Source organism: Nerophis lumbriciformis, linkage group LG11 (genome assembly GCF_033978685.3).
Source record: "Nerophis lumbriciformis linkage group LG11, RoL_Nlum_v2.1, whole genome shotgun sequence".
Taxonomy (NCBI): Eukaryota; Metazoa; Chordata; class Actinopteri; order Syngnathiformes; family Syngnathidae; genus Nerophis; species Nerophis lumbriciformis.
The window spans coordinates 12,899,463-12,919,773 of record NC_084558.2 but is presented as its reverse complement, the minus strand read 5'-3'; the positions used below and the strand labels follow the sequence as shown (position 1 = coordinate 12,919,773).

General features: G+C 45.2%; 1 protein-coding gene across 4 annotated transcripts in view; it reads right to left on the bottom strand.

The window, feature by feature from the left end:
- Nucleotides 1-433: 433 nt before the first annotated feature.
- csnk1e (casein kinase 1, epsilon) overlaps nt 434-20,311 on the bottom strand; it is a 36,127-nt gene continuing 16,249 nt past the window's right edge. Inside the window, exons 7-11 of one of the 4 annotated variants that reach the window (XM_061967319.2) lie at nt 12,253-12,401; nt 12,004-12,187; nt 11,356-11,501; nt 5,523-5,588; nt 434-1,384 (exon numbers count right to left, since the gene is read on the bottom strand). In XM_061967319.2, coding sequence (XP_061823303.1) covers nt 5,556-5,588; nt 11,356-11,501; nt 12,004-12,187; nt 12,253-12,401 — 512 coding nt within the window. In that variant the 3' untranslated portion in view covers nt 434-1,384; nt 5,523-5,555. The remainder of the gene's footprint in view (nt 1,385-5,522; nt 5,589-11,355; nt 11,502-12,003; nt 12,188-12,252; nt 12,402-20,311) is intronic. The other 3 variants (XM_061967320.2, XM_061967322.2, XM_061967323.2) reach the window with 3 other exon arrangements.

Sequence of the window (20,311 nt, the reverse complement as noted above, 5' to 3'; positions counted from 1 at the left end):
AGCCACGGCCCCAACCACGCCCCACCCCGACCACGCCCCCCACCCCCCGAAATCGGAGGTGTCAAGGTTGGCAAGTATGACAAATATATACACATACATATATATATATATATATACACACTGTATACATATATTCATACATACTGTATATACACACATAATTTATATATATATATATATATATATATATATATATATATATATATATATATATATATATATATATATATATATATATATACCGGTGTATATATATATATATATATATATATATTTTTTTTTTTTATTGAACTATGTTATTTTTATATGTGGGTTGTATTAAGTGCAACATCCGGGTACTGCAGACACATTGTACAGTACTGCTAAGTGTGAAAGCACTAATGCATTCAAATTTGTCTGGATCTCAATCCACTTATAAATGTGATCACAAGTCAACATGTGCAGTATTCTTTTTAATGATTTTGAAAGTATACACAAAAATAGAAACAAAACTTACGCATGGTAAAGAAATGCAGAAGACATCATCATTTATAAGTTCCTTTCTAACTGACTTCATACCCCGGGATTCCTTGCATAAGGGATAAACATGTTAATCTGGTACATTCTGGCAAATAGTTATTGCCATATTTCACTTTATGCAGAAAACAAAACTATACTATATGTACAACATATACATCACTATGATATTTCAATTTACACACTGGGATAAGGTGTTATAACATTCGCTCTTTTGCACTTTGTGTAGCCTCTCTCTCACAGAAGACAAAATGTTATCAATCTGAAATTTATGGGTAATTCATCTAAGTAATAATCCCTCCTGTATTTTGTATTTTGGTCTGAGAGGCAAAGCAGAAGGATGAACAATTACAATGACAACACAGACAGACATTTTGGACTATTTCTAAGAAACGCCTAAATACACAAATTATACATCTCTGACTGTCACATCGGTTGTTATATTTGAGAAATGAATATGCAGCATATTTAACTCCTTAACATTAGCAATTAGATTGTAGTTTATTACAGCTGTAAACCACGGAAACCTGAAAGTTTGTGCATTTGATATTTTGTTTTGCAAGTTGAGCCTCTGGATGGATGGATCGGTGATTATTGGTAAACATCCGTCAGTTACTTCATTGTCACTTTACTTGTCCAAACTGCACCCTACAAACAGCACTGGCCAGTAGTAAAGTTTTTATTTTGGCCCAACTGGTTTCCATCATTGAAGCATTACTTCCGCTCCGTCTGGTTACCAATCTTCACACATGGGCGCCATTTATACCCCTTTCAAGCGCCTGAAATGCACCATCTTCTTGCTCCTCCACTCACTCATGCCTTCATTCATGCATTTGAAAAGCAAGGAGTAGTTGATTCCCTGCAGCCGCTGGGGGATCATGAAAAAAACACAAGGAGTACAATAAATATACCTGTTTGGCCATAACTAATACTTTTATTTGTGTAGACTACAGTGGTACCTTAACTTAAGAGTGTCCCGAATTAAGGGTTGAGGTTTGAGATAAGAGCTGTCTTATGATTTAAGGTACAAGCAAAAATTGGACATATAAGCATCATATCAGCTTGTAGCTAGAGATTGACATGTCTTGGTTCTTCAACCATGTGAAAGAAGAAAGTGACTGCAAAAAGACAGTACTGAGAAGAAGAAAATTACGATATTCGTTGGATTAAAGAAATAAATAATCAAAAACATGACCTAGTGTGTCGCAAATTTGTGTATATCACTTTCTGGTCTGCACCATACTGAAGCAGATTGAGAATAACGCCAACAAAGAGTGTTAAAATAAGATGACATTTATCCATGAAAATATGGAAAAGCTGCAGATGGAGTGTCTGCGGATGGTGTTTCACAGCAAGCAGCTGGAGGGAGATACCGTAGAAAGAAGTCAACCCTCCAAATTTACCTGTGGTATCTCCTATCTGTACTTTATTATTACTTTACTTCATAAAATTACTGCAGTTGTTTGTTGTACATTATATTGTATTGTTTTTCTACATTTTTCTCATCTCAAAGTTTATTTTTCCTTTTAAAAAGGCATGTTACATTTAAAAATGTTCTGTTTTGGGGAGCGAGTGGGGGGGTTCATCCACTTATTTAATTGATTTCAATGTATTTCAATGGGAGAGGGTGATTTGCGATACAAGTGTTTTGAATTAAGTGGGAACTGCACATATTTTGGAATGTTGCCTATATTTCACAATCTTTATGAGATACAAGAACCCACATATTTTTTCAATGCATTTTAACTCGTAAATAAAGAGAAATTAAAGTCTGCTTACAATGGAGTCAATGGGAGATCCTCTATTCCGCCAATAAAACCCAATAAATAACCATCACAAAACTGCCAACAATACTCCATTTACATTTGGTGACCTGAATATTAACCAAGTATTAATGATATTGTTATTGTAAGTGTTAACGTTAAGGGCCTATTTTTAGCAGCACATTGTCACAGAGAGGTTACTTTCTTATGCTGCTGTATTGACGTTATCAGATGGTGAGCTGCTATTTTGCATCGGAGCTCGTGAAAGTTTATTGTAGATTATAATGTATTATAATCATGCCTCTCATCTTGATGGTAAAATGAAGAGCACATAATCCGAGAAGTTGGTCAAATATGACAGCCAATTCAGACCCACAAATGGCGAAAAAGACCCCAAAAAATGCTTGGTTCCACCCTCTTTTTTTGCAAGGATTATAGGTCATTCTTCATCTAAACGGGACTATATCAACATCCAAATAGTCGGCATCCCAGTAACAGCAGACATTGTACAGTATGATGTTTTATTGTGTTTGTTGTCTCTCATGAAGTCTGCATGAGTAGTAATCAGTGATGATGTTGGAAGGAAAAAGCAAACGTCGAGATGCATTTCTGAAATTAATATGCCGCTGAATGCTTTAAATGGACAGAATACGTAATTACGATCTAATTTTTTTAGACCGATACGGCTAGATTCATTGAGTTGAAATTATTAAGTAACTTTTTAGCCAAAAAAACCCCCAAAAAACAGTGTGACTGAAATAAATAGTGGACACTGGACACTACAGGTGAAATTTCTTATATTCCTGTTATTTCTTGTAAGATAATTATGTATAAATGAATTATGGATGGGATTCACGGTGGCAGAGGGGTTAGTGCATCTGCCTCACAATACGAAGGTCCTGAGTAGTCTTGGGTTCAATCCCGGGCTCGGGATCTTTCTGTGTGGAGTTTGCATGTCCTCCCCGTGACTGCGTGGGTTCCCTCCGGGTACTCCGGCTTCCTCCCACCTCCAAAGACATGCACCTGGGGATAAGTTGATTGGCAACACTAAATTGGCCCTAGTGTGTGGATGTGAGTGTGAATGTTGTCTGTCTATCTGTGTTGGCCCTGCGATGAGGTGGCGACTTGTCCAGGGTGTATGCGCCTTCCGCCCGATTGTAGCTGAGATAGGCTCCAGCGCCCCCCGCGACCCCAAAGGGAATAAGCGGTAGAAAATGGATGGATGGATGAATTATGGATACAAACAAGCAAGTAAACAACAATTAATGACCAATACATTCACATCTTATTTGAATAAAGTGCAACCAACACTTTAGGTTGAATTAACAAGAATAAACCTTTTCTACTCACATTTTCAACATTGAAGTAATTTTCCGTGAAAGTACAGTAACCAACATTTTAACAGTAGATTTACCTGCTAAATAAGTTCCCCGACCCGGCCATACAGTATTTGTTCTCCGACCTGACGTTGCCGATGAAGGACAGCGTCCTAGGTGTGTGGAAGCATATATGTTCCCTCATCCCTGTTGATGATGTTGGTCCCTCGCTCCCTAATTTCCATAAACTCCTTCATCTATCTATTTTATTTCTTTCTTCCTCATGAAATGATTTCTCCTTGTGTTTCGGAAGTTGGTGCGTCGCCGTAATTGTCACTTCCGCTTTGTCGGTCTCGTCTTTATCATTGTGTTGTGTCGTTTGTATTTGTTGCGGCTTTTGCAATCGTGCTGTAGCTGAAAGTTATGATATTGTAATGCCCCACAGTGGCGAGGCAGAGACACAGTCTGAGATATACCGTACTCTCAGAAACTTTCTTAACAAGCGGTAACAAACTCAGGGAGTCAAAAGACAAATATACAAGAGCTGCTGTTCGCCACAAGTCACGTTTAGACACTCGACACAAAGACACCCACAAACTCCAGCAAGTCTGTTCACTCTGCCGCTCTCGCACACATCACACACAACAGCACCACCTCTTAAGGGCACACAGACACACGTCACAGATATTACACTTTTGTCTTGTGCCGTCAGCGTTTGTTATGACCTTTCTCGACCACGTTAGTTATCCGCCATTTTTGGTTTGATGACACCACAGACGGGAAAATAGACTTTAACGTTTAACGTCCTTATTTTTACAACTGATAAACTTCATATAATGTCTGCCGTTCTTAAATCCAAAGTTTTCCTTTTCCTTGTTTTGATGAAATCAATCATTTCCCTTTTAAAACGATCTTGGATCGATACCTATCTTTTGGAAGGCAAACTTGCCAAGCACAGATCAATATACTTGAAATTTAGGAATATAAATTGATCTATCAATATATGAATCAATTGATACACCCCTAATGTATAAAACCTTGATGGAAGTGTTTGGATGTTTTCTAAGCGCTTTATGGGCAGAATAGAGCAACTCCCATAAGCTCTAATGTAAGCAGACTTTTACTCGCATTTATTTGCTAGTTAGAAGAGATAAAAAAAGAAACACATATGTGTTCTTGTCTTACATAAGGATAGGCAAAATTCCAATAAAAGTGCAGTTCCCCTATAACAGCTCTGTCACAGTGACAGAACCAATTGAGTTCATAAGTTAAGGTACTACTGTATTTGTAATGAAACTGGTATGTCATGGTTAGAGATAGACCTTTGGACACTAAATCTAAAAAAGTTAGGGATTTACTACAGCACATCTGTTGTCTAATGATCATAAAATATTGTGGTTAAAAAAAGTGAACAATACAAAGTGCGGCCCACAGTTAGAGTGTTATTGGCCCGTGACACATTATGGAAATAACATTTTTAAGAAAAATCAGCATAAATGCGAAACCTAGCGCAAAGGGGCACAATGTAATGAGAAAAGGCTGACATCTTAATACAAATAACTAGAAAAATGGTCTTTAAATGTATATTCCAAAGTTTTTCTTAGCTTTTTTTAACCACAAAAAAAAAGAAAAAACCTACATCCTTTGATTTTTTTTAGTATGTCCCTTGGTGGAAAAAGTTTGGACACCCCTGCAGTATGTATGAAGCAGTTAGTGTATCTTTGTAATGTACTTTAGCACCACCTATAGGACTGGAGTGAAACAATATCAACAGGCATGTCATGATACCTAAGCCCAACACTAACTTCAAATGTCTAGTACTATTCCCTGCCTGCGTATTAAAAGTGACTGTTTATTGACTTACACACCTATTGTATGTATGTGTGTGCGTGTGTGTGTGTGCGTGGCAGGGGGATTAATAGTATACCTGCCTCTGACCAGCAGGCCAGTTGAGAAGAACTCACTTTGCCAGATGTTCAAAGGGCACACTGACCTGGAGGTGAAGGAGACAATGACAGGTTAGTCAAGAAAGCACGAAAACAAGGTAACTAACTTGGTTTATCCAGAATGTAACTTTGTTGTGTATAAAAAAAAAAAGCATCATGTTTTGCGTATGCAAACTGTGGCTCTGGACAGTATAAACGGAAACGATAGCGAGCCTTCACAGAGTGGTGTTTATTTGAGACTACCTTCAGAATTTGATAGTAGAAAAAATGAAGTCAGTTCTGACCGTTATAAAACTTAACACTTGTCAGTTTTAATGTGCTCGTTAGGTTAAAATAACCAACACAACCATGTTGGTTGACTTGTGACATTTTTTTATGCAGTAGTGGGATGTCATTCCACAACAGTGTGTAACCAGGCACTGACATAGGCTCCTGATGTCTACTTGACGATAGCAACAGGGGAATAAGTTGTTTGGCAAATGGATAGTAAACATTTCACATGAGCTGTGATGCTAATCCTGGCCATGTTTCTCATAAATAGGAAATTGTCTAAAAGAAATATTCAATAGATTCCTGGCCCCCCTGCACTCCCGGAATAATAATAATACCTGGGATTTATATAGCGCTTTTCTAAATACCCAAAGTCGCTTTACATGTGTGTGTGTGTGTGGGGGGGGGGGATAAAAACAACTTTATTAGAAAAAAATAAATAAATAAAAAATAAAATAAAATAAATAAATAAAAATAAATAAATAAATAAGAGACACCTAGGGCAGGGTCAGTTTGGAAAGGCTAATGTGAAGAGGTGAGTTTTTAGGGTGGCTTTGAAGGTAGGGAGGGAGGGGGCATCTCTGATGTGCCTGGGGAGAGCGTTCCAGAGAGAGGGGGCAGCCACGGAGAAGGCCCTGTCGCCCCAGGTTCGGCGCCTGGTCTTGGGGACCTCAAGGAGGCCGGCATCACTAGACCTGAGGGAACGGGATGGGACGTGTGGCTGGAGGAGGTCAGAGAGGTAGGGTGGTGCCAGGTTATGGAGTGCCTTGTAGGTGGTGAGGAGTATTTTAAAGGTGATTCTGTATTTGACAGGCAGCCAGTGGAGGTCATGAAGGACAGGTGTGATGTGCTCTCTGGAGCGGGTTCCGGTGAGCAGGCGGGCAGCAGAGTTCTGGACGTATTGCAGTTTCTTGAGGGTTTTGGAGGTGATGCCGTAGAGGATGCTGTTGCAGTAGTCTAGCCGGGATGAGATGAAGGCGTGGATGAGGGTTTCGGCAGCAGAGGATGTGAGGGAGGGCCGGAGACGGGCAATGTTTCTGAGGTGGAAGAATGCAGTTTTGGTGATGTGGTTTACGTGGGGGAGGAGTGAAAGGGTAGGGTCGAAAATTACACCTAGATTGCGGATGTGGGTGGAGGTAGTGACAAGGGAGCCGTCGATGTTTAATGAAAAGTCCTGAGTGGAGCGAGTGAGGGAGTCGGGGCCAATGATAATTATTTCAGATTTGTTGCAGTTGAGTTTTAGAAAGTTTTTTTGCATCCAGGTTTTTATGTCTGTGACGCAGGTGGTGAGGGTGGAGTGGGTGGCTGTGGTGATGGTCGTGGTGGAAATGTATAGTTGTGTGTCGTCGGCATAGCAGTGAAATTGAAGGCCGTGGTGTCGGAGGATCTGACCGAGGGGTAGGAGGTAGATGGTGAAGAGTAGGGGGCCAAGTACTGAGCCCTGGGGGACGCCGTGGGTGACTGGGGCAGTGGAGGAGGTGCAGTTGTTGGTTGAGATGAATTGCTGACGGTCAGAGAGGTAGGATTTCATCCAGGAGAGGGCAGTGCCGGATAAACCAAGGGAGGAGTGGAGGCGTGTTAGGAGGATGGAGTGGTTGATGGTGTCGAAGGCAGAACTGAGGTCGAGGAGGATGAGGATGGAGAGGGAACCAGAGTCGGCGGAGAGGAGGATGTCATTGGTGACCTTGAGGAGGGCAGTTTCTGTGCTGTGGAGTGAGCGGAAGCCGGATTGGAACTTTTCGTATAGGTTATTGTGGTGAAGGTGGGATTTGATTTGGGAGGCAACTGCACGTTCGAGAATTTTAGAGAGGAAGGGGAGGTTGGAGATGGGCCTGTAGTTGTTGGGGGAGTTGGGGTCGAGACCGGGTTTCTTGAGGATGGGGGTGATAGCAGCCAGCCTGAGGGCAGGAGGGACAGAGCCAGTGGATAGGGAGGAGTTAATTATAGTGGTGATGAGAGGTGAGCGTGAGGGGAGGCAGGCTATGACTAAAGTGGATGGGATTGGGTCGAGGATGCAGGTGGAGGCTTTCATACCAGAAGTTATGGAGGATAGGTCAGTTGTGGTGATTTCGGAGAAGAAGTTGAGTGGGTGGTTGGAGAGTAAAGGGGGGGCATGATCAGGGGTAGTGGAGAAGGTGGGAGAGGAGGCGGCCAGTTCAGAGTGGATGGTGTTGATTTTTGATTGAAAAAATGATAAAGATTCTTCACATTTGCTGGTGGTGAATGAGGTGGTGGTGGTGTTCATGGGTTTGAGGAGTTTGCTTACGGTAGAGAAGAGTATCTTGGGGTTGTTACTGCCAGATTGTATGACGGAGGAGTAGTGGGAAGTGCGTGCATTGTTGAGGGCATCTCTGTATTCCTGTTGGTGTAGTGTGTAGATGTCCAGGTGAACAGTGAGACCGGTTTTCTTTGAGAGCCGTTCAAGCTGCCGGCCCTTGGCTTTTAGGTGACGGAGGTGGTCAGTGTACCAGGGGGCGGTGTGGGTGTAGGAGACAGTTTTGGTTTTTATTGGGGCGAGTTGATTGAGACAGGAGGAGAGTGCGCTGTTGTAGCTGTTAACCAGTTCAGTGGGGGAGGCGTTCAAAGTGAGGGTGTGATCGGAGGTGGTGTCAGTCAGTAGGGCAGAAAGAGAGGGGGGGTGGATTGATTTCATGTTCCGGTATGATATGGAGCGTTGCTGCTTGATAAGGGGGGTGGGGATGTCTATGTCCAGGGTGAGGGCCAGGTGGTCTGAGAGGATGTCTGTGAGGTTGAAGCTGGTGAGGTTGCTGATGGAGAGTCCAATGGTGCAAATTAAGTCCAGGGTGTGTCCTTTTTTGTGGGTGGGGAAGTCAACGTGTTGAGTGATATTAAATGAGTTGAGAATGTCCAGAAATTCAGTGGCAGTTTTGCAGGTGGTGGAGTCGACATGAATGTTGAAATCTCCCAGTAGGATGACTGAAGGTGAAATGGCACAGAGTTGGGTGAGAAATTCAGAGAGATCGGAAAGGAATGCAGAGTTGGGTTTGGGGGGGCGGTAGATGATTGCAGTGACCAGGGGTTTGGGGCCAGGCAGCTTGAATGACTGGTGCTCAAAGGAGGAGGGGGTTGTGATGGTTACAGCAGTGGGTTTCAAGTGTTGGCGGTATATTGTAGCTATACCACCACCAGGACCGTCACGTGGTTTATCCATGTAGGTGTATCCTGGGGGTGTAGCTCTGTTGAGGTGAATGTATTCCAGTGGTTTTTGCCAGGTTTCGGTTATGCTAAAAAAGTCTATATTGTTGTCAGTTATGAATTCACTGAGTATTGGTCCTTTTTTATTAAGTGAGCGGGTATTGAGCAGAGCGAATTTGAGGGATGGGTGAAGTTGGATGGGTGGGGGAGCTTTGGTCAACGGTTGCAGATAGGCGGAGCGCACGTGTGGTTTGTTATTGTGATGACTGTGACGCCACTGGGGGTGGATCGGTTGCGTGACCAGAGTGATGGGATGCAGTGTTGTTCAGTCCGGGAGTAAATAAACTTTCTACGGGAGCTTCTGTGGATGTATCTGGGTCGGCGAAACAGTCTGTGTGTTTTGATGGTTGCTGTGATGTCTGGAGGTATGGTGATGTGTTTGTTGAGTTTGAGGAGTTGCAGAGCGGAGTATTTGAGTAGCATGCTTGCAGTGGTGGATGTTAGCCTGGGATCGTTGGCCGACGGCCGCACACTTGTTGGCCACAGATGGAGAGACAGGCACAACGCGATGATCCACAGCATGACAGAGGAGAGGAGAGAGGAGTTGGTGAAGGGACAGCGGTCCGTGATTTGCGGGAGGGACCCGCGCTGGCAGCGTGTTGTTGCTGCCAGGGCAGGGTGGCTGGAGGCTGGCTAGCTGTTAGCCACCAGCTACGGAGCGGTGGCTAATTAGCCGCCAGCTAACCAGGGAGCTGCGCTGCTGATGCTGGTTATCGGCTAGCCCTGAAGCCGCCAGCTAACCAGGGATCTACACTGATGTTGCCGGCTAGCCCTGAAGCCGCCAGCCAACCAGACAGTTGGCGGGTAGGCAGGAGGGCTATCCGCGGTGCAGTCCGCAATCCGGGAAACAGCTCGTATTGGCAGGTTGTTGCAGGGCGATGGTAGCCAGGAGAGTCAGTGGAGCCAGCGGGTGAGTGAAACATCTGTCATTTAATACACACTTAATATAAAACAAAACAAAACAAAAAAGATACTAAGTCGCATAAAAACTAAAACTAAGGCTAAGGAAGGAGAAGCGGCGAACAAGCGAGACGCCAGCGTCCTCTCCAAACATGCGTCACGATATGTTGTCTTTGTAGCATATTCAATTGAATATGGGTTGAAAATGATTTGCAAATCATTGTATTCCGTTTATATTTACATCTAACACAATTTCCCAACTCATATGGAAACGGGGTTTGTAATAATAATAATTATACCTGGGAATAATTGTATCTGCTGAAATGGTAAGTGTTAGTATTCCTAATGGTAACTAATGAGAAAGTGATTTGATGGCGCTATCTACAGGGAAACAAACAGTGTTGTAGTCAATTTAGGAAGATGCTTGCAAAGATGTGTAACTGCACTTTTTTTCTTTTCTTTTTTTACAGTAAGTCCAATACTGTTGGTTTATTGGTTCAGACATGACAGCGATAAATGTCATTCCCGTGAAGTGGGAATCATTAATTATTAATCAAACATTTTCATAGCTAGAGCATAACAAAACCGGTTGATTACCTTCTAAATTCATTTTTTAACATTATGAGAGCCCTTTAGACATGATTTAACACCCTTCAGTCACCTTTACAATATTTTAATGCAATATAGTAATGATGGCTGAACCTGAGCCAATCAGTGGCCAGGATACTGAACAGCACGCTCTGATTGGTTTGGTCTCCTGTAGTGGCCAATACGATATTTGTACCGGTACTTTAATTAGCTATTTTTATGTTTAAAATGCTTAATTTAAGACAAATATATGCTTTGAATAAATAAACAATATCCAAAAAACCCAATCTATGGTAAAGCCGCAATACTTGAAGCGCAATGTAGCGAGGAACGAATTTATACTGTACTTGTTTCTTAATGTACAAAAGTCTGTGAGAAAAACTGTGAGAAAAACATCATCGGGTTTAGAGTATAAAAAATAGGCACAATTAAGGCTTTTGATGGGTCAAGTTGGGTTAGTTTTTCGCCATTTCTGGGGTGTCTTGAAACGTAACCCGTAAATGTGCGGCTATGTACTGATAAATAATCGATCAAATACACATCTATGATTTTTTTCATAACGCGTTTTGGGTAAAATCAATGATGAATTTGATACTTAAAAAATAAATAAATGTGTTATCTATTTTTTACTTATTTATTTACTAATTCTCAATTATTAAAGAACTTTCATAGATAGATGGATGGATCGATGAATTTGAGTTGGACAAAAAGCCACCGGCCCCAATGGATGGCGCTGTGTTGACAAAAGTTAACTATAGACATATTGGACATATTTGGCCTTGGTCTCTAGTGGAGGGCCGTTCTAGTTTGAACTTTTCCAGGCTACATGACTCATCATACCTGCGATGGCGTGATGCGTGACTGGTCGAGGCGCGCTGAGAGGTCACCCGAGGACAGGTTGGCGGGGGCACCGCGATGAAGCCTCATGGCGACTTTGCGCTCTCGCTCTACTCGTTCTGCTCGGCCCACCTGAGGAGAGCGATTACCTGCACGCAAACACCTGCAATTAAGGGCGTACTCATACTTAAGCCATTTGTACCGTGCCGGACGTGGCCTCCAATGGCCTGTTTTCCTGTCCCGTCGCATCTAATCTGCTGTGTTACTGCATTTTGCCTGATTTTGTGGATTATTTCCAGTCTACTTTTGATTATCTTTATTGTGCAAGGTGGCCGCCAGCGAGTGGAGCGATCGCATTAATCATTACGCATATGGAAGTAGTTGCGGGTGAGCAAGCGTGCTGTGGGTTGAACTTTCGGATTATTTTGAGTCATTGTAATTTATGAATTGTGTTGGTTATCATTAAGGACCTGGGAGGAGCGATTGCAATACAATAAGGGTTTTAGTACTTGTTTTAATTGTGCCGTGCTAATGGAGGGGAAGTGTGGCCCAAGCATGGTACAAGTGGCCTAGTGTGTGTGTGTCTGTGTTTGTACACACTAATAACAAAAAATATGAGCAACATTGACACATGGGATTGTTGTTTCCTACCTGACTGCTGGACCCCGCGTGCGACCGCTTTAGACGGAAGTACGTCCGCTTCATTCTTGACTCGGTTAGCCGCTGAAGGTTTGGGTCCAGATGGCAAAGCTCGGCCACCTGCGCCTGCTCGCTCTTCATCTTCTTTTTCCTCCTTACGGTCCTTGTCTCCATCCTCTGTTGTCCTGCTGGCCCCCTGGAACACAGTGGAAGTGTGAAAACCACAGCTGGCCAGCGTAAACTTAAAATTGTCCCACTCACAAATTTCAGCATGCTCCAATCAAAGACATAGTCATAAGAGAAGCCCTGTCTGTGGAAAAGGTTCCTGAAGAGCTGCCTCAGGTAAGAATAGTCCGGCTTGTCGTCAAAGCGCAGGGAGCGACACAGGTTCAGGTAGGTGGAGAACACAGCTGCAAGACACAGAAGAGAGCTTGGGATGGATTTGAAAAATAATTGGCACCCAGACGGAGGTTCGAAGCCTCAATCTTTTTACTGTGAGGCCAACACTCTAACCACAGCCCCATATATTTACATATACAGTTAAGAGTGCCCCAACTTAAGAGTGTTTTGAAATAAGAGCTGTCTCTTGGCTAATTGTAATGCTTTAAATTGCAAGTAAAAATTTGAAATCCGGCGAATATTTATCCATGAAAATATAGAAAAGTGCTGATGGTGTGTTTGATGGGGAAGCAGCTGGAAGGTGATACCGTAGAAGTCCACTTTCCAAGGTAAATGCAGTACCTAATTATTACATTACTTCATAAAACTACTGCAGTTGTTAGTAGTACATTTGATTGTATTATTTTATACAATATATTAGGGCTGGGCGATATATCGATACATCGCGGGTTTGTCTCTGTGCGATATAGAAAATGACGATATCGTGATATCGAGTATATGTTCTCACACAGTTGTTTTTAGCTGCGGGCATTACACTACAGGCTCTCCTCGCTCTCTCCTTCTCACAGACAGCAAGCGCACCTTCTTACACACGTCACGTCATACGTCACATACGTATACGCCCTCCCCGAGCAGAGAGGTAGCAGCATGGCTAACGTTAGCTGTGATGCTAGCGGAGTGGTGCGAGCGCTAATACGAGAGAAAGAAGGTGCGAATCTGGTAACAAATGGAGGAATAATTAATTCCCAAGAAAAACAGCAGGGGGTTCATCGTCTGGCAGTGGTTTGGCTTCAAGTGGGAAGATGTCGAACAGACAACCGTAATTTGTCAAGTGTGGGGCAAAAGCGTTGCTATAAAAAGTAGCATTACTGCTGTAACAAACAGTTCAGGGTGTCCCAAGTTACCGGAGTGTGTTAGTAAGGAGAAGTTTTGTCCCTCCAGAGTTGTTGCCGTAGGGCTGTGACGTAGGGTGTGTGTGGTTGTGGAAGGAGGTGTGTGATGTTGACAATAAAGAAGCGGTGGCAACCGAACCTGCTCTAATGTCTCCCGTTTATTATTTTATTAGATAAGTACACTGTATAGGCGAACCCAGGACACTCAGCTACACTGCTAATATGTAGCATCATTTGAAAAGTCACCCGCTAGACAATGAAGAGGGCTTACTCCGCACATCAACATCTCAGTTTGGTGCCACACGCCCACACCATCAAAATGCCGAGGCAAACATTTCCAGATCAACACCGTATTAAAAAAATAGTGATTTTTTTAGTTGTGATTTCCTTCTCTGCATGAAAGTTTAAAAGTAGCATACATTAATGCAGTATGAACAAGAATGTTTTAATGTAGACACATAGGCAGCACGGTGGAAGAGGGGCTAGTGCATCTGCCTCACAATACGAAGGTCCTGAGTAGTCTTGGGTTCAATCCCGAGCTCGGGATCTTTCTGTGTGGAGTTTGCATGTCCTCCCCGTGACTGCGTGGGTTCCCTCCGGGTACTCCGGCTTCCTCCCACCTCCAAAGACATGCACCTGGGGATAGGTTGATTGGCAACACTAAATTGGCCCTAGTGTGTGAATGTGAGTGTCAATGTTGTCTGTCTATCTGTGTTGGCCCTGCGATGAGGTGGCGACTTGTCCAGAGTGAGATAGGCTCCAGCGCCCCCCGCGACCCCAAAGGGAATAAGCGGTAGAAAATGGATGGATGGATGGATGGACATAGAATCATCATACTGCTGTGAATATATGCATCAAGTGTTCATTCAAGGCTAAGGCATATATCGTGTATATGGCCTTAAAATATCGCAATATTAAAAAAAGGCAATATCGCCCAGCCCTACAATATATCTGATCTAAAAGTTAGTTTTTCTTTTTAAAAAGCATGTTCCATGTTACAATTGTGGGGTTTTTTAGGAGGGCGGGGCAAGCACCAATTAATTAATCAATTTAAATTAATTTCAATCGGGAAACGTTGATTTGCGATACAAGTGTTTTGAGATAAGAGCTCCATCGCTGAGTTGAGGTACAACTGTGTATTAAAATTTAAGACAAAAACAGATATGTTGATGTGTTTATTTTGTTAATATATTGTCTCTGTCATGATCTGGCAGCTCTGCTGCCGCCTGTCTGCTTTTTTGGTCACGTGTCGGAGCCACCTTTGGGCACACCTGATACCCATTTCCTCCTGACTACTTAAGCTCTTCAGTCTGTTCACTCAGCGCCAGTAGATTCCTGATGGTTCACCCTTCCTGATTACAAAGAGGAACATAACTCGGACTTGTAATCTCGCTAGAAAGATGTCTCGGCATCGAGGCCCTCTGCCCGCGAGAGGCAATGATGAGAGGTATAGCAGATTAGTCTCGCTTAACAAGTGGCTGGCTCGTTTTTGTAGAGAACAGGGACTAACGTACATTGATAATTGGGCCTCTTTCTGGGGCAAACTGTACTTGCTGATGAGGGATGGCCTTCACCCTAACCGGGAAGGTGCCATCACTCTTCCTAAGAATATAGATCAATGTTTGAGTCACATTTGACTAACTACACTAGAGCAAGGTCGGACGCAGGCAACTACAGTGCCTGTTGGCCCGGGTGAAGAGTCAGTTAAGCTAGAACTAACCATCGCCAGGCTGGAAAATTTCTGCACACAGCATTTCTCGTAGAAGAATACACAACTCACATAATGAGGAGGTATGCATTCTACTGAGGTGGCAAATTATGAAGCGTTAAATCTATCGCAGCACCAGGCAAATAATCTCAAGATCCCCCCTATATCAATTCCTAAATGTGATCAAAATGTTTTAAGGCATACTACGCAATGTAGACGGAACGTTATTAATATCAGTACTACGGATACCATTAACAATAATGCCTAAAACAACCTACTACCTATAATATGGGCTTTTTAAACATCAGATCATTGTCTCCCAAAGCGTTGTTAGTTAATGCGGTCATTACAGACAACAATCTTAACATAATTGGTCTCAGTGAAACTTGGCTAAAACCAGATTAATTTTTTCCGCTAACGAGGCATCTCTTCCTAACTATACGAGTGCACATATTGCCCTAATGATCCTAGGAGCTATGTTGTCCGGGGGCTTCTATGCCCCCTGGTAGGGTCTCCCAAGGCAAACTGGTCCTAGGTGAGGGATCAGACAAAGAGCAGCTCGAAGATCTCGAAGATCTCGAAGATCTCTATGAGGAACACTGACAAGGAACCCAGATTTCACTCGCCCGGACGCGGGTCACCGGGGCCCCCCTCTGGAGCCAGGCCCGGAGGTGGGGCACGATGGCGAGCGCCTGGTGGCCGGGCCTGTCCCCATGGGGCACAGCCCGAAGAGGCAACGTGGGTCCCCCCTCCAATGGGCTCACCACCCATAGCAGGGGTCATAGAGGTCGGGTGCGATGTGAGCTGGGCGGGAGCCGAAGGCAGGGCACTTGGCGGTCCGATCCTCGGCTACAGAAGCTAGCTCTTGGGACGTGGAACGTCACCTCGCTGGGGGGGAAGGAGCCTGAGCTAGTGCGCGAGGTGGAGAAGTTCCGGCTAGATATAGTCGGACTCACTTCGACGGACAGCAAGGGCTCTGGAACCAGTTCTCTCGAGAGGGGCTGGACTCTCTTCCATTCTGGCGTTGCCGGCAGTGAGAGGCGACGGGCTGGGGTGGCAATTATTGTTTCACCCCGGCTCAGAGCCTGCACGTTGGAGTTCAACCCGGTGGACGAGAGGGTAGCTTCCCTCCGCCAAACCGCAGCTCAGAGTACCCACCCTTTTTGGATTCACTCGAGGGAGTACTTGAGAGTGCTCCCCCGGGTGATTCCCTCGTTCTACTGGGGGACTTCAATGCTCATGTTGGCAGCGACAGTGAAACCTGGAGAGGCGTGATTGGGAAGAATGGCTGCCCGGATCTGAACCCGAGCGGTGTTTTGTTATTGGACTTTTGTGCCCGTCACAGATTGTCCATAACGAACACCATGTTCAAGCATAAGGGTGTCCATATGTGCACTTGGCACCAGGACACCCTAGGCCGCAGTTCCATGATCGACTTTGTAGTTGTGTCATCGGATTTGTGGCCTCATGTTTTGGACACTCGGGTGAAGAGAGGGGCGGAGCTTTCTACCGATCACCACCTGGTGGTGAGTTGGCTGCGATGGTGGGGGAGGATGCCGGACAGACCTGGCAGGCCCAAACGCATTGTGAGGGTTTGCTGGGAACGTCTGGCAGAGTCTCCTGTCAGAGAGAGTTTCAATTCCCACCTCCGAAAGAACTTTGAACATGTCACGAGGGAGGTACTGGACATTGAGTCCGAATGGACCATGTTCCCCGCCTCTATTGTCGAGGCGGCTGAGTGGAGCTGTGGCCGCAAGGTAGTTGGTGCCTGTCGTGGCGGTAATCCTAGAACCCGTTGGTGGACACCGGCGGTGAGGGATGCCGTCAAGCTGAAGAAGGAGTCCTATCGGGTTCTTTTGGCTCATAGGACTCCTGAGGCAGCGGACAGGTACCGACAGGCTAAGCGGTGTGCGGCTTCAGCGGTCGCAGAGGCAAAAACTCGGACATGGGAGGAGTTCGGGGAAGCCATGGAAAGCGACTTCCGGACGGCTTCGAAGCAATTCTGGACCACCATCCGCCGCCTCAGGAAGGGGAAGCAGTGCACTATCAACACTGTGTATGGCGAGGATGGTGTTCTGCTGACCTCGACTGCGGATGTTGTGGATCGGTGGAGGGAATACTTCGAAGACCTCCTCAATCCCACCAACACGTCTTCCTATGAGGAAGCAGTGCCTGGGGAGTCTGTGGTGGGCTCTCCTATTTCTGGGGCTGAGGTTGCTGAGGTAGTTAAAAAGCTCCTCGGTGGCAAGGCCCCGGGGGTGGATGAGACTCGCCCGGAGTTCCTTAAGGCTCTGGATGCTGTGGGGCTGTCTTGGTTGACAAGACTCTGCAGCATCGCGTGGACATCGGGGGCGGTACCTCTGGATTGGCAGACCGGGGTGGTGGTTCCTCTCTTTAAGAAGGGGAACCGGAGGGTGTGTTCTAACTATCGTGGGATCACACTCCTCAGCCTTCCCGGTAAGGTCTATTCGGGTGTACTGGAGAGGAGGCTACGCCGGATAGTCGAACCTCGGATTCAGGAGGAACAGTGTGGTTTTCGTCCTGGTCGTGGAACTGTGGACCAGCTCTATACTCTCGGCAGGGTCCTTGAGGGTGCATGGGAGTTTGCCCAACCAGTCTACATGTGTTTTGTGGACTTTGAGAAGGCATTCGACCGTGTCCCTCGGGAAGTCCTGTGGGGAGTGCTCAGGGAGTATGGGGTATCGGACTGTCTGATTGTGGCAGTCTGCTCCCTGTATGCTCAGTGCCAGAGTTTGGTCCGCATTGCCGGCAGTAAGTCGGACACGTTTCCAGTGAAGGTTGGACTCCGCCAAGGCTGCCCTTTGTCACCGATTCTGTTCATAACTTTTATGGACAGAATTTCTAGGCGCAGTCAAGGCGTTGAGGGGATCTGGTTTGGTGGCTGCAGGATTAGGTCTCTGCTTTTTGCAGATGATGTGGTCCTGATGGCTTCATCTGGCCAGGATCTTCAGCTCTCGCTGGATCGGTTCGCAGCCGAGTGTAAAGCGACTGGGATGAGAATCAGCACCTCCAGGTCCGAGTCCATGGTTCTCGCCCGGAAAAGGGTGGAGTGCCATCTCCGGGTTGGGGAGGAGATCTTGCCCCAAGTGGAGGAGTTCAAGTACCTCGGAGTCTTGTTCACGAGTGAGGGAAGAATGGATCGTGAGATCGACATGCGGATCGGTGCGGCGTCTTCAGTAATGCGGACGCTGTATCGATCCGTTGTGGTGAAGAAGAAGCTGAGCCGGAAGGCAAAGCTCTCAATTTACCGGTCAATCTACGTTCCCATCCTCACCTATGGTCATGAGCTTTGGGTTATGACCGAAAGGACAAGATCACGGGTACAAGCGGCTGAAATGAGTTTCCTCCGCCGGGTGGCGGGGCTCTCCCTTAGAGATAGGTTGAGAAGCTCTGCCATCCGGGGGGACCTCAAAGTAAAGCCGCTGCTCCTCCACATTGAGAGGAGCCAGATGAGGTGGTTCGGGCATCTGGTCAGGATGCCACCCGAGCGTCTCCCTAGGGAGGTGTTTAGGGCACGTCCGACAGGTAGGAGGCCGCGGGGAAGACCCAGGACACGTTGGGAAGACTATGTCTCCCGGCTGGCCTGGGAACGCCTCGGGGTCCCACAGGAAGAGCTGGACGAAGTGGCTGGGGAGAGGGAAGTCTGGGCTTCACTGCTTAGGCTGCTGCCCCCGCGACCCGACCTCGGATAAGCGGAAGAAGATGGATGGATGGATGGACTCGGTAAAGAATCTCGGTATTATCTTCAACACAACTCTCTCATTTGAGTCACACATTAAGAGTGTTAGTAAAACAGCCATCTTTCATCTCTGTATTATCGCTAAAATTCGTCCCATTTTGTCCACCACCGACGCTGAGATTATTATTCATGCGTTCGTTACATCTCGTCTTGATTACTGTAACATATTATTTCCGGGTCTCTCTATGTCTAGCAATAAAAGATTACAGTTGGTACAAAATGCGACTGCTAGACTTCTGACAAGAACACTTAAGATGCAACTTTAAGGTACTATTACTTACGTATAAAATATTAAACGTTCTAGCTCCATCTTATCTTGCTGATTGTATTGTACCATATGTCCCGGACAGAAATCTGCGTTCTAAGAACTCCGGCTTATTAGTGATTCCCAGAGCCCCAAAAAAGACTGCGAGCTTTGGAACGTTTTTTATTTGGGCTCCAGTACTCTGGAATGCCCCACCGATAACAGTTAGAGATGCTACATCAGTAGAAGCATTTAAGTCCCAACTTAAAACTCATTTGTATACTCTAGCCTTTAAATACAGTAGACCACGTTTGGACCAGTTGATCTGCCGTCTCTCTTTTCTGCTCTGCCCCTCTCTCCTGTGTGGATAGGTTATCAGGTGGCCACGGATCAGTTTGCACGGAGGATGCGTTAGGTAGACCAGTTGGTGACGCTCACGTTATTAACCCTACCCACTCGGCATCCATTGCACCAGTCACCCTGCGGTACCTTCCAAGGATGTCGTTGTGGTTTTTGCAGCTCTTGGAGACATTTGTAATTAAGGCCTATATAAATAAGCTTTGATTGATTGAATGTCTTCACCCTCAGCCAGCGTGTCGATCAGAGCAGCACTGTGATTCGCCCGGAAAGAGGTCACCCCAGGACGGGGACCTTCCCACCTTCACCAGCAAATATTTCCTCCCCTTTCAGCGGCGAGTCTGGCTGTTGCAAGCAATTCCTCCATCATTGCTCATATTTATTCAACAGCCAGGTTCCTATTCCTCTGACCAGGCTAAAATAGCTTATATCATGACAAAGCCCCCGCCTGGGCCACGGCGGTTAGTAACAATAATCGCTGTGCGCCCGTCACTACCCTTGTTTACTAAGGAAATTATGAAGGTATTTGATCCCCCCTAAAAGGCAGAGAAGCAGGCGGCTGCTGGACTTAAAGCATGTTTAGCTCTCTGTGGCCACATACTCCATAGACTTCCGCATCGTAGAAGCAGAGAGTGGATATAGTGACGCCCCTTTATGCAGCATTTTTTGCAAGGGATTAGAATAGGATAGGATAGACTTTTAATTCATCCCTCAATAAGGAAATTACATGTAAAAACCTGCACGTTTTTACATACAGGAGTAGAAGTAAAACATAATGAAAAACAAAACATTTATAATAAGTACTACATATTGCGCACTAATTTGTATTGATAAAAAATAAAATATCAAGAAACACTAACATCTGTATTGCACACCAAGAAAAAACATCACAGTAATCACATAAGTGCGTTGTAAAGTCTTATGGCTGTGGGTATAAAAGGACCTGCGGTAGCGCTCCT